This window comes from Procambarus clarkii, chromosome 69, assembly GCF_040958095.1.
Source record: "Procambarus clarkii isolate CNS0578487 chromosome 69, FALCON_Pclarkii_2.0, whole genome shotgun sequence".
NCBI lineage: Eukaryota > Metazoa > Arthropoda > Malacostraca > Decapoda > Cambaridae > Procambarus > Procambarus clarkii.
Genome location: NC_091218.1, coordinates 9,632,997 through 9,650,078, shown reverse-complemented (window position 1 = coordinate 9,650,078; position 17,082 = coordinate 9,632,997). Strand labels below are relative to the sequence as shown.

The 17,082-nt window shown below is 42.4% G+C and overlaps 1 protein-coding gene across 1 annotated transcript; it reads right to left on the bottom strand.

The window, feature by feature from the left end:
- Nucleotides 1–3,901: 3,901 nt before the first annotated feature.
- Nucleotides 3,902–5,671, bottom strand: LOC138355805 (foot protein 1 variant 1-like). The gene has a single exon (XM_069311335.1). It carries the CDS (start codon nucleotides 5,669–5,671, stop codon nucleotides 3,902–3,904), a length of 1,770 nt encoding a protein of 589 aa, XP_069167436.1.
- Between the last annotated feature and the right edge of the window lie 11,411 nt (nucleotides 5,672–17,082).

The following is a 17,082-nucleotide window of genomic DNA, read 5'->3' as shown; positions in this document are numbered from 1 at the left end:
CCTTGGCACTACTGTTCCTTGGCACCACTGTTCCTTGGCACCACTGTTCCTTGGCACCACTGTTCCTTGGCACCACTGTTCCTTGGCACCACTGTTCCTTGGCACCACTGTTCCTTGGCACCACTGTTCCTTGGCACCACTGTTCCTTGGCACCACTGTTCCTTGGCACCACTGTTCCTTGGCACCCTCATCATCAGTTACTTGTGTGGTGTCGTTATAATTATTTACATGTAATAATGTACTTTTGTGTGTTAGTAATAAGCAAATAACAAAATTTTAGCATAATTGACTAGATTTCCTTTATTGACGTTAAAAAAAATTTAGTCCAAATAATAATATAAATTTGGTACTTGTTTGGATTTATAATCATTTGTTTTCAATGGTGTTTGTAAAGTGAGCAAATTATTTTAAGATTAATCGGAAACTCTTAGGCAAACATTTTGATGAATCACATTGAACTTAATCTGTGTAAATGTGGGACTTGTGAATCCTATTTCACTCTATTAAACGCAAATTGAAGAATATCCACGAAATGATCTACAGTTGAGCAGCTCAACTGTTAAAAACTTCTCAGACTTGAGGTCAACTTTTTTGTATATAGAGTCTATGAAATAATAATTTGAAATTAATCCTGTGTATGGTGTATGGTGTGAAGGTGTATGTTGTGTAAGTGTATAGTGTGAAGGTGTATTGTTTGAAGGTGAACAGTGTGAAGGTGTATAATGTGAAGGTATATAGTGTGAAGGTGTATGGTGTGAAGAGTTATGATGTGTAAGTGTATAGTGTGAAGGTGTATAGTATTAAGGTGTATAGTGCTCAGGGTTATGGTGTGAAGGTGTATGTTGTGAAAGTTTATGTTATGAAAGTGTATAGTTTGAATGTGTATAGTGTGAAGGTATATATTGTAGAGGTGTATGGTGTGAAGATTTATAGATTTAAAGGTGTATAGAGTACTCACCTGGTTGTGCTTACCGGGGTTGAACTTTGGCTCTTTGTTCCCGCCTCTCAAATGTCAATCAACTGATGTACAGATTCCTAAGCCTTCTGGGCTTTAGCATATCTACATATAAAACTGTGTGTGAAATATGCCTCAGCCACATTACTTCCTAATGCATTTTATCTGTTAACTACTCTGACACTGAAAAGGTTCTTTCTAACGTTCCTGTGGCTCATTTAGGTATTAGGTTTCTGCGTGTGGTAAACCTGTAGGACGAGTTCGTGTCCCACCCGTGCTTAGCAGTTTATCGTTATCTACCCTGTCAATTACTCTGAGAATTATATATGTAGTGATCATGTCTCTCCTAACTCTTTTGGCTTCCAGTGTCGGGATGTTCAGTTCCAGAAATTTTTCCACGTAGCTCATACCTCTCAACTCGGAGACCAGCCTGGTAGAATACCTCTGAAACTTTTGTAATTTCGTTTTGTGTTTGACTAGATATGGACTCCAGGCTGGAGCCGCATATTATTATTATTTTTATTATATATATACAAGAGTTCTTACAATCTCGTAAAGTCACTAGTACGCATAATGTTTCGGGGACGTCATTAATTCTAATTTTCCCCGGAATACGACGCGCCAAATCGTTTAACAACCAGGTACCCATTCACAGCCGGGTGAACAGAGGCTATATCTTGAGGTTATCTTGAGATGATTTCGGGGCTTTAGTGTCCCCGCGGCCCGGTCCTCGACCAGGCCTCCACCCCCAGGAAGCAGCCCGTGACAGCGGACTAACTCCCAGGTACCTATTTACTGCTAGGTAACAGGGGCATTCAGAGTGAAAGAAACTTTGCCCATTTGTTTCTGCCTCGTGCGGGAATCGAACCCGCGCCACAGAATTACGAGTCCTGCGCGCTATCCACCAGGCTACGAGGCCCCACGAGGCTACGAGGAAGATCATAGTTAAGGATTGGCGCCCAGTCAATAATCCCCGGCCAGAATACGAACCCCGTGTAAAGTGCACGCGAAGCGCCGGGCGAGTGTTTTTCTTCTGCACAACAGGGACAATATTCCTGTATTGACCTGACATATGAGGTATACAAGGTTCTGAATGGTTCCTTACATAAGTTTCTGAAGGCAGTTCTTATGTTTACCAGACTTGCATTCGCCGCTGTTGTATTCCTTTTGATATGGGCTTCAGGGAACAGGTTTGGTGTGATATCAACCCTCAGATCTTTTTCTCTTCATGACTCCTGAAGGATTTCCTCTCCCAGCTGGGACCTTAACTGGAAGATCATGCCTTTTACAGCTACTTGACCATTACGACAAAATCACTGAGGTATTAGAAGAAAAACAGAATGCAGATGTGGTATACACAGATTTCAAAAAGGCATTCGATAAATGTGACAATGGAGTGATAGCACAGAAAATGAGGTCAATGGGAATAACTGGTAAAGTAGGACGCTGGATACTCAGTTTTCTGTCGAACAGTACACAAAGAGTAACAATCAACCGTTAACAGGTGTTAACAGTCAACAGTCAACAAACGGAGGTATGTGTTTGGCCTCCTACTCCCTACGCCTATTTTCATCACTTTGCACTTGCTCGAGTTAAATTCTAGTTGCTATTTGTCTTCTTCTCTGTTGAGTCCTTTGCATAATTTTAAAATCATCAGCAAACATTGAGATAAGTCTATACCTTCTGGAAGATCATTCACGTATATCAGAAACAAGATAGGGCTGAGTACAGAGCCCTGTGGGATTCCACTGATGACATCACGCCGATCTGAGGTATCACCCATCACAGTAACTCTCTGCTTCCTGTTGTTTAGTTACGCCCTTATCCATATACACCATAGATAGTGTATATACCTTATACCTTACCCTTATACACCATAGATAGTGGCTTGCAAAGTACTTCTGCCCACTCTTTTAGCAAATATGGTGAGATTCTATTAGGTCCAACAGCCTTAGTCACCTCAAGGTCACGAACATTTCTCCTAACCTCATCTCTGGTAATTTCAATATCTTCCAAAGCTGCTTAGTTTGTCGCCACCACTCATAGTTCAGGAAGTTCTCCCTGCTCTATTGTAAAGACCTCCTGGATTCTTTTGTTGACTTCTTCACACACCTCTCTGTCATTCTCTGTGTACCCATTCTCTCCTTTTTTTCAGTTCCATCACCTGTTTTGTCGCTGTTGTTTTTCCTCCTGATGTGGCTGTGTAGCTGTTTTGGTTGGGTCTTGGCTTTGTTTGCTATATTTTAAAACTGCTTCTCTGCTTCTATCCTCACTCTGGGTATCCAGTTTTGGCCCTCTGGTACCTCTCTCTCTCTCTCTCTCTCTCTGCTCTCTGGTGTACTGTTATTTCTGTAGTTTTCCATGCTCTGCTGCTTAGCTTCCTTACATGCCTGATTGAACCATAGTTTTCCCTTTTGCTTTTCGTTTTTTTTCTGGATAAACCTGTTTTCTGCCTCCTGACTCTTCTGGGTGATGTAGTCCATCATGTCCTGTACAGACTTTCCTTTGAGCTTTGTCTCCTATGGTATTCATTTAAGAATTTTTATAATCTCATCATAGTTTTCCCTACGGTATTTCAGTCATTTACTTTTCGGTCCTTTCCTTGAATGGGTCACCTACTGCCATCAAATACTCAAATGTTAGGACACTGTGGTCACTTATTTCTATTGGGGAGTTCTGATTTAACTTCCCTTATGGCTGACTTGTTCAGGGCGATTACCAGATCAAGCCTGGCTGCTTCATCATTTTCTCTCATTCTTGTATGCCCCTTGACATGTTGGCATAGAATGTTTCTTGCTGCCACGTCCAATTATTTAGTTCTCCATGATTCTGTCCCTCCGCGTGGCTCTCTGTTTTCCCAATCAATTTTTCTAAAGTTGAAGTTACCCCATAACCAACAATTTACCTTTCTTCCGACAGGCAATAGAACCTGCTCTTCCTTTTATGTTAATGGTTGCCATGCCAGTGTGAAGGTGTATGGTGTGAAGGTTTATGGTGTGAAGGTGTATGGTGTGAAGCTGTATGGTGTGAAGCTGTATAGTGTGAAGGTGTATGGTGTGAGGGTGTATGGTGTGAAGGTGTGAAGGTGTATGGTGTGAAGCTGTATGGTGTGAAGCTGTATGGTGTGAAGGTGTATGGTGTGAAGGTGTATGGTGTGAGGGTGTATGGTGTGAAGCTGTATGGTGTGAAGGTGTATGGTGTGAGGGTGTATGGTGTGAAGCTGTATGGTGTGAAGGTGTATGGTGTAAGGGTGTATGGTGTGAAGGTGTATGGTGTGAAGGTGTATGGTGTGATGGTGTATGGTGTGAAGCTGTATGGTGTGAAGGTGTATGGTGTGAAGCTGTATGGTGTGAAGGTGTATGGTGTGAAGGTGTATGGTGTGAAGGTGTATAGTGTGAAGGTGTATGGTGTGAAGGTGTATGGTGTGAAGGTGTATGGTGTGAAGGTGTATAGTGTGAAGGTGTATGGTGTGATGGTGTATAGTGTGAAGGTGTATGGTGTGATGGTGTATGGTGTGAAGCTGTATGGTGTGAAGGTGTATGGTGTGAAGGTGTATGGTGTGAAGCTGTATGGTGTGATAGTGTATGGTGTGAAGGTGTATGGTGTGAAGGTGTATGGTGTGAAGGTGTATGGTGTGAAGGTGTATGGTGTGATGGTGTATGGTGTGAAGGTGTATGGTGTGAAGCTGTATGGTGTGAAGGTGTATGGTGTGAAGGCGTATGGTGTGAAGGTGTATGGTGTGATGGTGTATGGTGTGAAGCTGTATGGTGTGAAGGTGTATGGTGTGAAGGTGTATGGTGTGAAGGTGTATGGTGTGATGGTGTATGGTGTGAAGGTGTATGGTGTGAAGGTGTATGGTGTGATGGTGTATGGTGTGAGGGTGTATGGTGTGAAGGTGTATGGTGTGAAGGTGTATGGTGTGATGGTGTATGGTGTGAAGGTGTATGGCGTGAAGGTGTATAGTGTGAAGCTGTATGGTGTGAAGCTGTATGGTGTGAAGGTGTATGGTGTGAAACTGTATGGTGTGATGGTGTATGGTGTGAAGGTGTATGGTGTGAAGCTGTATGGTGTGAAGGTGTATGGTGTGAAGGTGTATGGTGTGAAGGTGTATAGTGTGAAGGTGTATGGTGTGAAGGTGTATGGTGTGAAGGTGTATGGTGTGAAGGTGTATAGTGTGAAGGTGTATGGTGTGAAGGTGTATGGTGTGAAGGTGTATGGTGTGAAGCTGTATGGTGTGAAGGTGTATGGTGTGAAGCTGTATGGTGTGAAGCTGTATGGTGTGAAGCTGTATGGTGTGAAGCTGTATGGTGTGAAGGTGTATGGTGTGAAGGTGTATGGTGTGAAGGTGTATAGTGTGAAGGTGTATGGTGTGAAGGTGTATGGTGTGAAGGTGTATGGTGTGAAGCTGTATGGTGTGAAGGTGTATGGTGTGAAGCTGTATGGTGTGAAGCTGTATGGTGTGAAGGTGTATGGTGTGAAGCTGTATGGTGTGAAGGTGTATAGTGTGAAGGTGTATGGTGTGAAGGTGTATGGTGTGAAGGTGTATGGTGTGAAGCTGTATGGTGTGAAGGTGTATGGTGTGAAGCTGTATGGTGTGAAGCTGTATGGTGTGAAGCTGTATGGTGTGAAGCTGTATGGTGTGAAGCTGTATGGTGTGAAGGTGAAAGATGTGAAGGTTGTTATGAATCCATAATTCTTGATTCTAACAGTTATCATGATAAACATGTATGCTAATTATTCTTTCCTCAGTTATTCCATTTGCTTTCCAGCATATATATATATATGTTTGAGTTAAATGTAGCATGCTGTAGTGTGCCTGTATGAGATATTTTAGTTAATACTATTGCAGGTTTATTAATGTTTGGGGCGGGACCGTGGCATCTCATGGAGGGATGACCGTATTTGGATGTTCCAATGATGCGTGCAGTGTGCCCAACATAGCCTCACTGATTCATCTATAATTATAATTATAATTATTGGTTTTATAATTATTCAGTTTTCTTGTATGTACATCTTAGCAGTGTTATATGCATATTAGTATAGTTATAATTAGGTTCTTAAGTATTACTCACAGATAGCAGAGTATCTAGAGATTTCATGTGGTTCTTAGTTGATAACTTGTAGACACCATGCCTTGCATGCTCTAGCACGCCAGTCGCGTGGGTGAAGCTGGCTGGGGTGGACACGCCAGTGGCGAGGGTGAAGCTGGCTGGGATGGACACGTCGCGTGGGTGAAGCTGGCTGGGGTGGACACGCCAGTGGCGAGGGTGAAACTGGCTGGGATGGACACGTCGCGTGGGTGAAGCTGGCTGGGGTGGACACACCAGTCGCGTGGGTGAAGCTGGCTGGGGTGGACACGTCGCGTGGGTGAAGCTGGCTGGGGTGGACACGCTAGTCGCGTGGGTGAAGCTGGCTGGGGTGGACACGTCGCGTGGGTGAAGCTGGCTGGGGTGGACACGCTAGTCGCGTGGGTGAAGCTGGCTGGGGTGGACACGTCGCGTGGGTGAAGCTGACTGGGGTGGACACGTCGCGTGGGTGAAGCTGGCTGGGGTGAACACACCAGTCGCGTGGGTGAAGCTGGCTGGGGTGGACATGTTATGCGATAAGTCTTTAGTTCCTGTTTATTGTGTAGTAACATAGCTGGTCTGGTCAGACCATTATTTACATACCCATCTATTCATTTAAGTTATAAAATAGTGATCTGTGCTTATATATAATTATATTGTGTTATTTCATTCCTTTGCAATAATATTTCTGGCTACCTGTATTCCATTTATTTGTTTGTATGTTTCTTTGTTACCCTCACTTAAAGTATTTTGCTTTGCTGATTAAGCAGTTGATTTATTTACCCTAGACATTTGTATTAGTCAAGGCCGCATTATTATATATTTTACTACTGCAAATGCAGAGGAACCATACCCACAGGACAAGGATCATAACAAAGGTGTATAGTGTAAAGGTGTATGGTGTGAAGATGTATGGTATGAAAATGCATGGTGTGAAAGTTAATAGTGTGGAGGTGTATGGTGTTGCATTTACTCTCACCGGAGACTACAGCTGATTCACTTCAAGTCTTTAGGCTGGAGGTAGAATCCATGATCAAAGACCTCAGCCTAAATTCACTAAGCAAACCTTCAGAAAATATTAATAGGAAACCACGGAGTACAACAAATTCTCCAACTAAATCTAAACAATTTATTTCCACACCTAAGTGGAGCCATGGCAGTGTGGGCACATATGCTATGGATCACTCCAAGCCTACAGTCACTATACCATCCAAGGCGTTCTGTAAGCTATGGAACATGATTGTTCTGCCAAGAAGAACATTCAGTATACCACTGCATCAATTATCCTGATCGCGACACATGTATCAAGCGACTCAAAGAGTTGCAAAATTGAACGAGTTGCCTCAGGAAACACAACACCAACACCTGTGAGACCCAATTACACACCTGTATTAGGTGTAACAAGGGGTCAGCATCATTCAGCAATGTGTAGGAACATTAAAATAAAGTCTCCAAACCTCAAGGTGCAAGATAACATTCCCACCACAGTACAGTACTGCAAGGGTCGACTGCAAATCAGTGTCCTATCGACAAAGTCCAGAAACCCAGACAAATGAGCCAAAAGTTGTGCTCGGCACCCACTCTGGCGTTGAAGTCGCCGAGGATGAACAGTGTCTCCTTTACAGGGATTCATGCCATGACTTTGTTGAGGTCATCGTAGAATTTTTCCTTTACCTCTACTGGAGAAGTCACGGTTGGTGCATATGCAATAATTACAATGACTGGTCCTGTTTGGGAGTGCAGTTGCAGAGACAGAATTCATTCGGTTTCCCCCGTCGGTGTCATAATGTGTCCCAACAGTGCATTCCTGACGGCAAATCCCACATCGTGTTCTCTGGTCTCATCTAGAGGTTTTCCTTGCCAGGAGAAAGAGAAGGTCCTCTCTCTCACAGATCCTGATCCTGGAAACCTGGTCTCTTGGATAGCAACAATATCCATCTGCAGTTTGTTCAGCTCTCTATCGATGATTGCTGTTTTTCGGGGGTCGTTGATTTCTTGCAGGTCGTCAGAGAAATCTGGTGTCAGTTTTTGTCGTTCCATGTGCCCAGCTTTAGGGCAGTTGATATTTTCTTTTTTGGTTTGGTAGTGCAAAGTTGTCGGGCCGCTTGTCAGTTTTCACCCTAAACCCCACGCACCCAGTGAGGTTAACGGACTGTGACGAGGCAACACCTTATTGGCTGCAGTTCGACCAGCTTGAGGCGGGTGGTAGCTGCCCAGTGGGGCTCGATAACCCCTCCCACCGTCGGAAGCAACCCCTGGCGTCGCACTCTTTGCCAATCGAGCAGAAAACTTAAAACCGGTAGACTGACGCTTCCCATGTTGGTTCGACGCTGTGAGGCGAAGTTGGAGTGTCTCCAGGGAGCAAAGCCTGAGTAGGTAGATATGGAGGAGGAGCTGTTACCCATACAGCAGGTCTCCCCTCTCAACGTTGCTGAAATTATCCAATGGAAAGGCAACTTGCCAATACACATGGTTCCAGCACCGTCGCAGGAGCTGCCAGAAAGAGATCGAAGTCAACAACGAACAGCCTTAGGGGCTCCAACTCCGGATTTTTCCTCGAGGTTGACTCCTGAAGCCTTTCCCAAAAAAGGGGTATGGCCACAAGGCAGCGGAGCTATAAAATCAGGATTTTCCTTCCCCTAGATGGGCTGCCTTCCCAGGCTATCGAGTTCCATCTACCCGGAGCAGCTGGTTTTAAGGTGCCAGAGGCACGCCCTCGCCCCTTCTCCTGTCAGTAAAAGCAGTTCCACTGGACTTAAAGACTAAGCCACCCGTGCAGGCCAGGAATTGGACTTGGTTGTCAGAGGCTATTTGAGACGCACACCGTATAAGAGTGTTTTTATAAGTTATGGGAGCTCGTCCCCCATTTCCACCTCCTGGCTATGACAACCCCTTGGAACCAACCTCTTGGAACTTTGATGCATCATGCTATTGTGATTTCTGTGTGTAATATTGTGGATGATCTGGCTCCTTTTGAAAATAAATCTCAAGCCAGATTAGATCTATTCATCGAGTTAATCAACGAGGATGAAACCTCACCCAGCTCAGCATCACCTAATATTATACCACCAGAAATTAAACAGTTCTAACAATTTATCCACAGCCTCTGTGGATTCTAAAAACCTAATACCTGAGGCAACAAAGTTAACATGCCTCCAAACTGTAATTAATGGTGAAGCTGAACCAGACGTAGAAAATGTAAATCAAAATAGCGACAGCACTAATTTCCCAGTCCAGCTCCCTAGGGATAATGCTGACATTGAGAAAACTGTCATACATTTAGTACTTCAATTGCTGGACTTACCTCAACCTGATCAGACTGCTGACTCATTACAAATCCTTCAGCATGGAGTTTGAGTCACTGCTAAGAACATTCAGTCTTAAGGTTGTCATAACCACTAGTGAGTGGATGACCAAAGTAGTCATTCAACGAAAGTTGTCCAGCGATATACTAGATGAAGTATTCACATATCAACATAACACCATTCTGGCAGTACAGGACATCACTGAAGGTTTGCGTTCTGTCATAGACAAACGACGTGCAAATGAGGAAGCCTCTTGCGAGTCTTTAAAAATAGAAAAAAGTAGTAAATTAAAGGGTAAAACAAATACCCCAAATAAACATCAATCAATTACTTTCACGCCAAGTTGGAGAAAATCTGGCAGTGAGGGACACATATGCAGCGGAATCCTCCAAGCCTACTGTTATTAGTTCACCCAAACCGGTAACTTCCAAGCATGCAGAAGCTGGGGGAACATGTATGTTCTGCAAAAGGTAACATTCAACATAACGTCGCACCAATTATCCAAAAAGAGACACTCGTATTAAGCGACTCCAGGAATTGGGGAAATGCGCAAGGTGTCTCAAATCACACAACATAGACAATTTTGAGACCCAACTATACACTTGCAACAGGTGTAGAAGAGGTGAGCACCATGCAGCACTGTGCAAACATACGAAATTAACGTATTCCAAACCCGAAGTGGAAGATAGGATTCCCTCCACAGTACAGTACTGCAAGGTGCAACAGACAACTGGTGTCCAATCAGCAAAGTCCAAGAGTAATGCGACTTTGCCTAAAGCCCAAATTACTATCCTGAATAAGAAGGCCAAGGACCAAAACCCGTGGGTTTTTTGACCAAGGGTCCCAGAGAATATTTGTCACTAAAAAGTTGGCAGATGAACTATAATTAGGGCCTGTAACCCAAACGACACACAGTATTTCAGGGCTTCTAGCAGATACAGGACCACAAGTCTACCAGGTGGTACAGCCATCAGTACGATTAAGCAGCTACGTCTGTCAAGTACAAGCCATTTTGGTGGACACAATTCCAGCTGACCTACAAGTGCAAGGTCTGGGAGCTACTGCTAAATTCCTGAGAAATAGAGGAATGAAATTGGGAGTTAAAATTAAGTTTTATCACCTCACCGACTTCGGAATCATTGTAGGTGTAGACTACTACCATAAGTTCATCGGTAGCCCTACTAAATATCAGGGTATAACCATGCTAACTTCTGCAGGAGGTAAATTACTCTCAGGCCCAGTATTAAGCCTGAGGAGACCTTTGTCTGCAGATAAACAATACCAGTAGAAATCTAAATTTGTCAACTGATTATACAACTCCAGTAGCGTTATACTAAGGAGAATACAACTGACGATAATAACAGAGGTTGATCTTAATATCATCATTTAAAGCTGAAGATGTGTTCATGAGGCCGCAGTAGCAAATCAGTGAATAGTAGCCTAAATAGCTACAAGTCACTGCGACCAATGTCACTGAACCTACTGCAGTCTCAGAACCGTACTTGACTTTAATGATTGACTATTCAGTCCTCTGAATCAATTAACTAAATTAAACTTCAATTTGTCAGCCAAATAAACTTCTGCAAATAAGCAAAATGGAGCTTAACTGACTATATAAATCCGACTACTGATTTTGATACACTTATTATTTAATCAAGATGTATTAATGGGCCTCAGTGTTTATATATCAGTGACCAGTTACCTGAACAAGCTTCAAGTTAATATAACTAATGTTACTAATCCCACTGCAGTCCCAAAATCATACTTGACTGTAGTACTTGTTCATATTCAGTCCTCTGGGTTAAATAAATTGTAATTAGGCCAGAATTTTAGCCTCCCAAGAGTTTACAGGGAAATGAAATCGGATTAAACTTCCAACCCTTGCAATTCTAGTATGGGAAATCCGTCTTGTTCGAACTGACACACAAAATGTGTGATTACTAACTACTAACATCAAGTTAATCTAATAATTCAAAGGAGGAGTATCGGTGTTCGTCTGTTCTAAATACTGGACTTTGGTGTTCGGCCCCCTGGGGAATTATATCGGAAAACCAGACACCATTTACTAATATTAAACACAATATGCAGTTAATATTGATGTTGTTGTGTAGATAACAAGTTACCTCATAGAAGACGTGACGCAGTGGAATTTTCCTCCCATGGAAACCGAGATATCATGCCACATAGCGCTATTAATTTCACCAGCTAATTCTGCTGGGAACATTCTTAATTCAGCAGTCTCTGGACTGTAATCATCATAAAACATCTCACTTGAATTAACTTAATTATTAGTACCAAAATAGAGTAAATGAAGGCATTCTCTAACTACTTCTTGACGCATTAGAGAATAAGGGATGCATCAATAGAGGAAAGGCTTCAGTAGTCAGTCACTGTTTATCGACATGGTTGCTGGAGCAAGTCTAGCTCCTATAATTCTCCCTGGAACAGCTGAGTCACAGGAGTAAAGGTGTTTCTGTTATCAACACGCAACTACTGTACGTCTACTATAAGGGAAGGGTATTACCGAAACCCGTTTATTATCTTTATGTTCCTGGCCAGTTATGTCGGGTGTATATAGGGCGAATCGGTTAGCACGTGCTGCAGCGACCAACCAAGGGTGAGTAATATTCTCATCTCTTTATTCAAATTGGCAATATTTCCTCAGATATAGCTGTCATATATATAGGATTCCTGCTATTATTGCAAGTGCCCTTTGACAGGAACAACTGAAGAGTAAGCCGAACAGTAATTTGGTACACCAGTATATGGTGTTGATGCCAGCCTCAACCACGGGGTTTATTTGGTGTGATCATCCTTGTTTACAGCCTCAACCTCAAGGTTTATTTGGTGTGATCATCCTTGTTTACAGCCTCAACCACGAGGTTTATTTGGTGTGATCATCCTTGTTTACAGCCTCAACCACGAGGTTTATTTGGTGTGATCATCCTTGTTTATAGCCTCAACCACGAGGTTTATTTGGTGTGATCATCCTTGTTTACAGCCTCAACCACGAGGTTTATTTGGTGTGATCATCCTTGTTTACAGCCTCAACCACGAGGTTTATTTGGTGTGATCATCCTTGTTTACAGCCTCAACCACGAGGTTTATTTGGTGTGATCATCCTTGTTTACAGCCTCAACCACGAGGTTTATTTGGTGTGATCATCCTTGTTTACAGCCTCAACCACGGGGTTTATTTGGTGTGATCATCCTTGTTTATACCTGGTTGACCAGGCCTACACACAGTAAAATAAGGCCTCACTAATTCAATTACTAATATATGTAGTCTAATACTGTAGTGAATGTCAGACAATCAATTTTGATTGTCTACACAAACAATATATCCCCCTCCCCACCAATACTGTGTAAGGAGATCGATTTGTGAGAATTTGCAGAAATACAGTCCACTTAAACTATCACCCAATTTGCTATCGAAATATATAAATTAACATAATATAAATTATATATAAATTCATATAAATTAAATAAATATAAATCTCACAGGTCGGTTCCCACATTAACACCATTAAAATAACATAAGAGGTTGGTGAGGGGCTTTTATCCATGAATGTATATATATCTATCTTGAGTTTAGAGAAAAACATTTAACATATAAATCAAAAATATAAATATTGCACTATTCTATTTACTGCATTATATTCTTCCATTTAACTAGAGCCAGCACTTGTATAGGGTGAAACCATTAACAACACAAGTTGTGTTGTACATAAGTACTTATTTATACATTATATTACCGTATACTTTATATCAATGTAATTAATTCACTGTTGAGTGTTAAGAAGCGTTGCTATTCAACCAACAGTGATAATGATGAGCTAACTTTAGTTAATTCCTATAGTGACACTGATTGCCACTCAAATTAATTGTGTGTATATATTATTTACCATTTATGTGCCAACTTCCTAGGAAGTAGGATATCGTAGCCTAGTAACTAAAAATATAACTCTAGGCTACTACCTACAGCCATACAACGTTTAACCAAACAGCCAGTATGGCTACCTCAGAAAAACTGAAAAGAACCCTTTCAGGTCTAAAAGGCTACCTATCCAGACAGATAAATAAATGCCACAATTTGTCTCAACGATCTCTAGTTGATTATATTGAATTATAAAGCAATTGTCAAGTAGCAGGAAGTAAGTTCGAGCAAGTCAAACACCAGATAGAAACAATATTTGGCTGAACTTGCCAACACCAATTCAACTGAAAAAGAACAGTACTCCAAATAATGGTGGAGTATAAATACACCACCATTATTTTCGTCAAAATAATTGCCCATTGTACAGCAACAACAACTGCTTCATTACACACTAACAACTGCCTCTCCTAACACAACACAACCAGAAGTCAAACTAATTTTTATCAGTTTACTCACATTCTCTGGTACAGATTATGAAAGTTGGGATAATTTCTGGAACAAATTTGTTGACAGTGGATTCTAAACCCACTATCCCTAAAATGACCAAATTTACATACTTACAGGGTCAACGTAAGGGAGAAGCTTTAAAAGTGGTAGCAAATCTAACTTTAAATAGTGATGGCTATGATCTCGCAATTCAGCTCCTTAAGGATAATTATTCTAACACAGAGCGGGCTGTCACACTCTTAGTCCAAAAATGATTGGATTTACCATCCACAGATGGGCCCTGTGACTCACTCCATCCACAGATGGGCCCTGTGACTCACTTAGATTGGATCTTGAGTCATTACTCAAAGCACTCAGCCTTAGGGTTGATCTAAATAGTGCAGACTGGTTAACTAAGTTATTATAAGATGCAAATTACACAGTGAAATACTAGATAAGTTATGTACCTTACATAACAAATCTATCCTGACAGTTTAGGAGACCACTGAAGGTTAATGCTCAGTTGAAGAGAGACAACAAGCAAACACAGATGGTAAACAACAACTAAATCTGTGTTAACCACTCATAACAAGCAATGAAAGGGTTATCTTGAGGTTATCTTGAGATGATTTCGGGGCTTTTTAGTGTCCCCGCGGCCCGGTCCTCGACCAGGCCTCCACCCCTCAGGAAGCAGCCCGTGACAGCTGACTAACACCCAGGTACCTATTTTACTGTTAGGTAACAGGGGCATAGGGTGAAAGAAACTCTGCCCATTGTTTCTCGCCGGCGCCTGGGATCGAACCCAGGACCACAGGATCACAAGTCCCGCGTGCTGTCCGCTCCGCCGACCAGCTCCCTGATGGTACTTGTACCTGAGGGTACAAGTACTCAGGTACCTGAGTACCTGAGGGTACTTGAAGTACTCCAATAAAATCTAAACCATCTACCTCCACTCCAAAGTGGAAATACCTCCACTCCAAAGTGGAAATACCTCCACTCCAAAGTGGAAATACCTCCACTCCAAAGTGGAAATACCTCCACTCCAAAGTGGAAATACCTCCACTCCAAAGTGGAAATACCTCCACTCCAAAGTGGAAATACCTCCACTCCAAAGTGGAAATACCTCCACTCCAAAGTGGAAATACCTCCACTCCAAAGTGGAAATACCTCCACTCCAAAGTGGAAATACCTCCACTCCAAAGTGGAAATACCTCCACTCCAAAGTGGAAATACCTCCACTCCAAAGTGGAAATACCTCCACTCCAAAGTGGAAATACCTCCACTCCAAGTGGGGCATATTTGCAGTGGGTCACTCCAAACCTACACTTACTATATCACCCAAGGAGGTGACTTCCAAAGGTGCTGTAGGTTGGATGATGCGTTAGTTCTTTGATGAAGAACATTCCATATATCACTGCACTAAATACCCTGATAGTATTACATGTGTAAAGCAACTCAAGGAGTTACATAAATGCACCACATGCCTCAGGTCACAAAAACCCAATACCTGTGTGACCCAAATGTGCACATGCAATAAGTGCTATAAGGGCCAACACCAGCATTGGTGTTATAATACAGCAGATACAGCATTGTGAGGGGACATATGACCAAGGTCATATGTAAGGGGCCTCGTAGCCTGGAGGATAGCACGCAGGACTCGTAATTCTGTGGCGCGGGTTCGATTCCCGCACGAGGCAGAAACAAATGGGCAAAGTTTCTTTCACCCTGAACGCCCCTGTTACCTAGCAGTAAATAGGTACCTGGGAGTTAGTCAGCTGTCACGGGCTGCTTCCTGGGGGTGGAGGCCTGGTCGAGGACCGGGCCGCGGGGACACTAAAGCCCCGAAATCATCTCAAGATAACCTCAAGATAAGGTCTCTCAAACCCCAGGTGGAGGAACAAATTTCCACTAAAGTACAGTTCTGTAAAGTACGTCAGGATGTAAGTGTCCTTTCAACAAAGTCTGAAAAAAGTAACACAGCTTTGCTCATTGCCCAAATTCTCATTAAAAACAATAGGTCCAAGGTTATTTGGACCTATTGACCAAATAACCCATGAGTATAAGTCATGGGTTATTTGGCCAAAGATCCCAAAAGACATTTGTGATACAAAAAGTGGCAGAAGATCTAAAACAAAAACCTGTTCGACAGGTGAAACTAAATATTTCAGGGTTTCTAACAAATACTGGACCCCATGTCTACAAAGTGGTTCAACCATAAGTGCGTTTAGCTGGTTATGCCCGAATTGTACAAGCCATTGTAGTAGACAAAATCCCATCTGACCAATATGTTCATGGTCTAGAGACAACAACCAAATTCCTACAAGAAAAGGGAATTAAGTTGGCTGACAACAAAATCACGTCTGACCACCTCTCCAATATTGGATTCCTTGTAGGTGAAGAATATTACCATAAATTCATCACTGGACAAACTGAAAGGCAGGGAATGAACCTGTTATTGTCTGTGGGAGGCAATTTGCTCTCTGGCCCAGTATTGAGTCTGAAGCAATCCACACCTGTGAACAACCAACAAGTTAACCTAGTGATGGTTGCATGACTAGCCGGAAAACAGACACTACCTAAGACAGAGACATGAGCTTGATCCCCCTGTAAAAAAATTATGGTATCTAGCTACGTTAGGCATCGTCCCTGAACAATCTAGTCCAGATGATGACTGGACTTACATAGAATACCTAGACTCAGTGGTCTACAAAGACAACCAATACTAGGTCAGGTTAGCACTGAGGCTGAATCATCCTCAGCTGCCAGTGAATCATTTCATGGCACAAAACTACTTAAGGTTTCAGGTGATGCACATAAATAGACAATATGAGAACATGAAATTGTACCATGACATAATACAACAACAATTTCATAACAAATTCATCGAATTTGTAACCAATGAAGATCATATTGGAGAACATTATTTTCCACACCATGTCATACTGAGAAAATCAGCCACTACCCCACTGAGGATAGCAATTAACTGCAGTGTCAAGATCAGGCAGAATAGTGTCTCGTTAAATAACGTAACCTGACAAACACTGTACGACATGCTGTTAAAGTTCCGCATAGAGGCTAATGCATACATGGCTGATATAAGTAAGGCATTCCTTAGGGTAGGTCTTCAGGAAGAAGACTGTAACCAAAACTACTTGCAACACCCACACTAACACCACTACCACCTCAACTACCACCAGCACCTCCACTACCAACACCTTCACAACCACTACCAGCACCACCAACACATACTACCACACTATACCAAATACCACTACCACACTGTTACCTATCGTACGTTACGGCTCGTGATCCTACAGCAGCCAAACTTTAATAAGTCTAGGGATACGACACAACTGCTGTTCTCAATAGCGAATCACCAGTATAACCCCTTAAT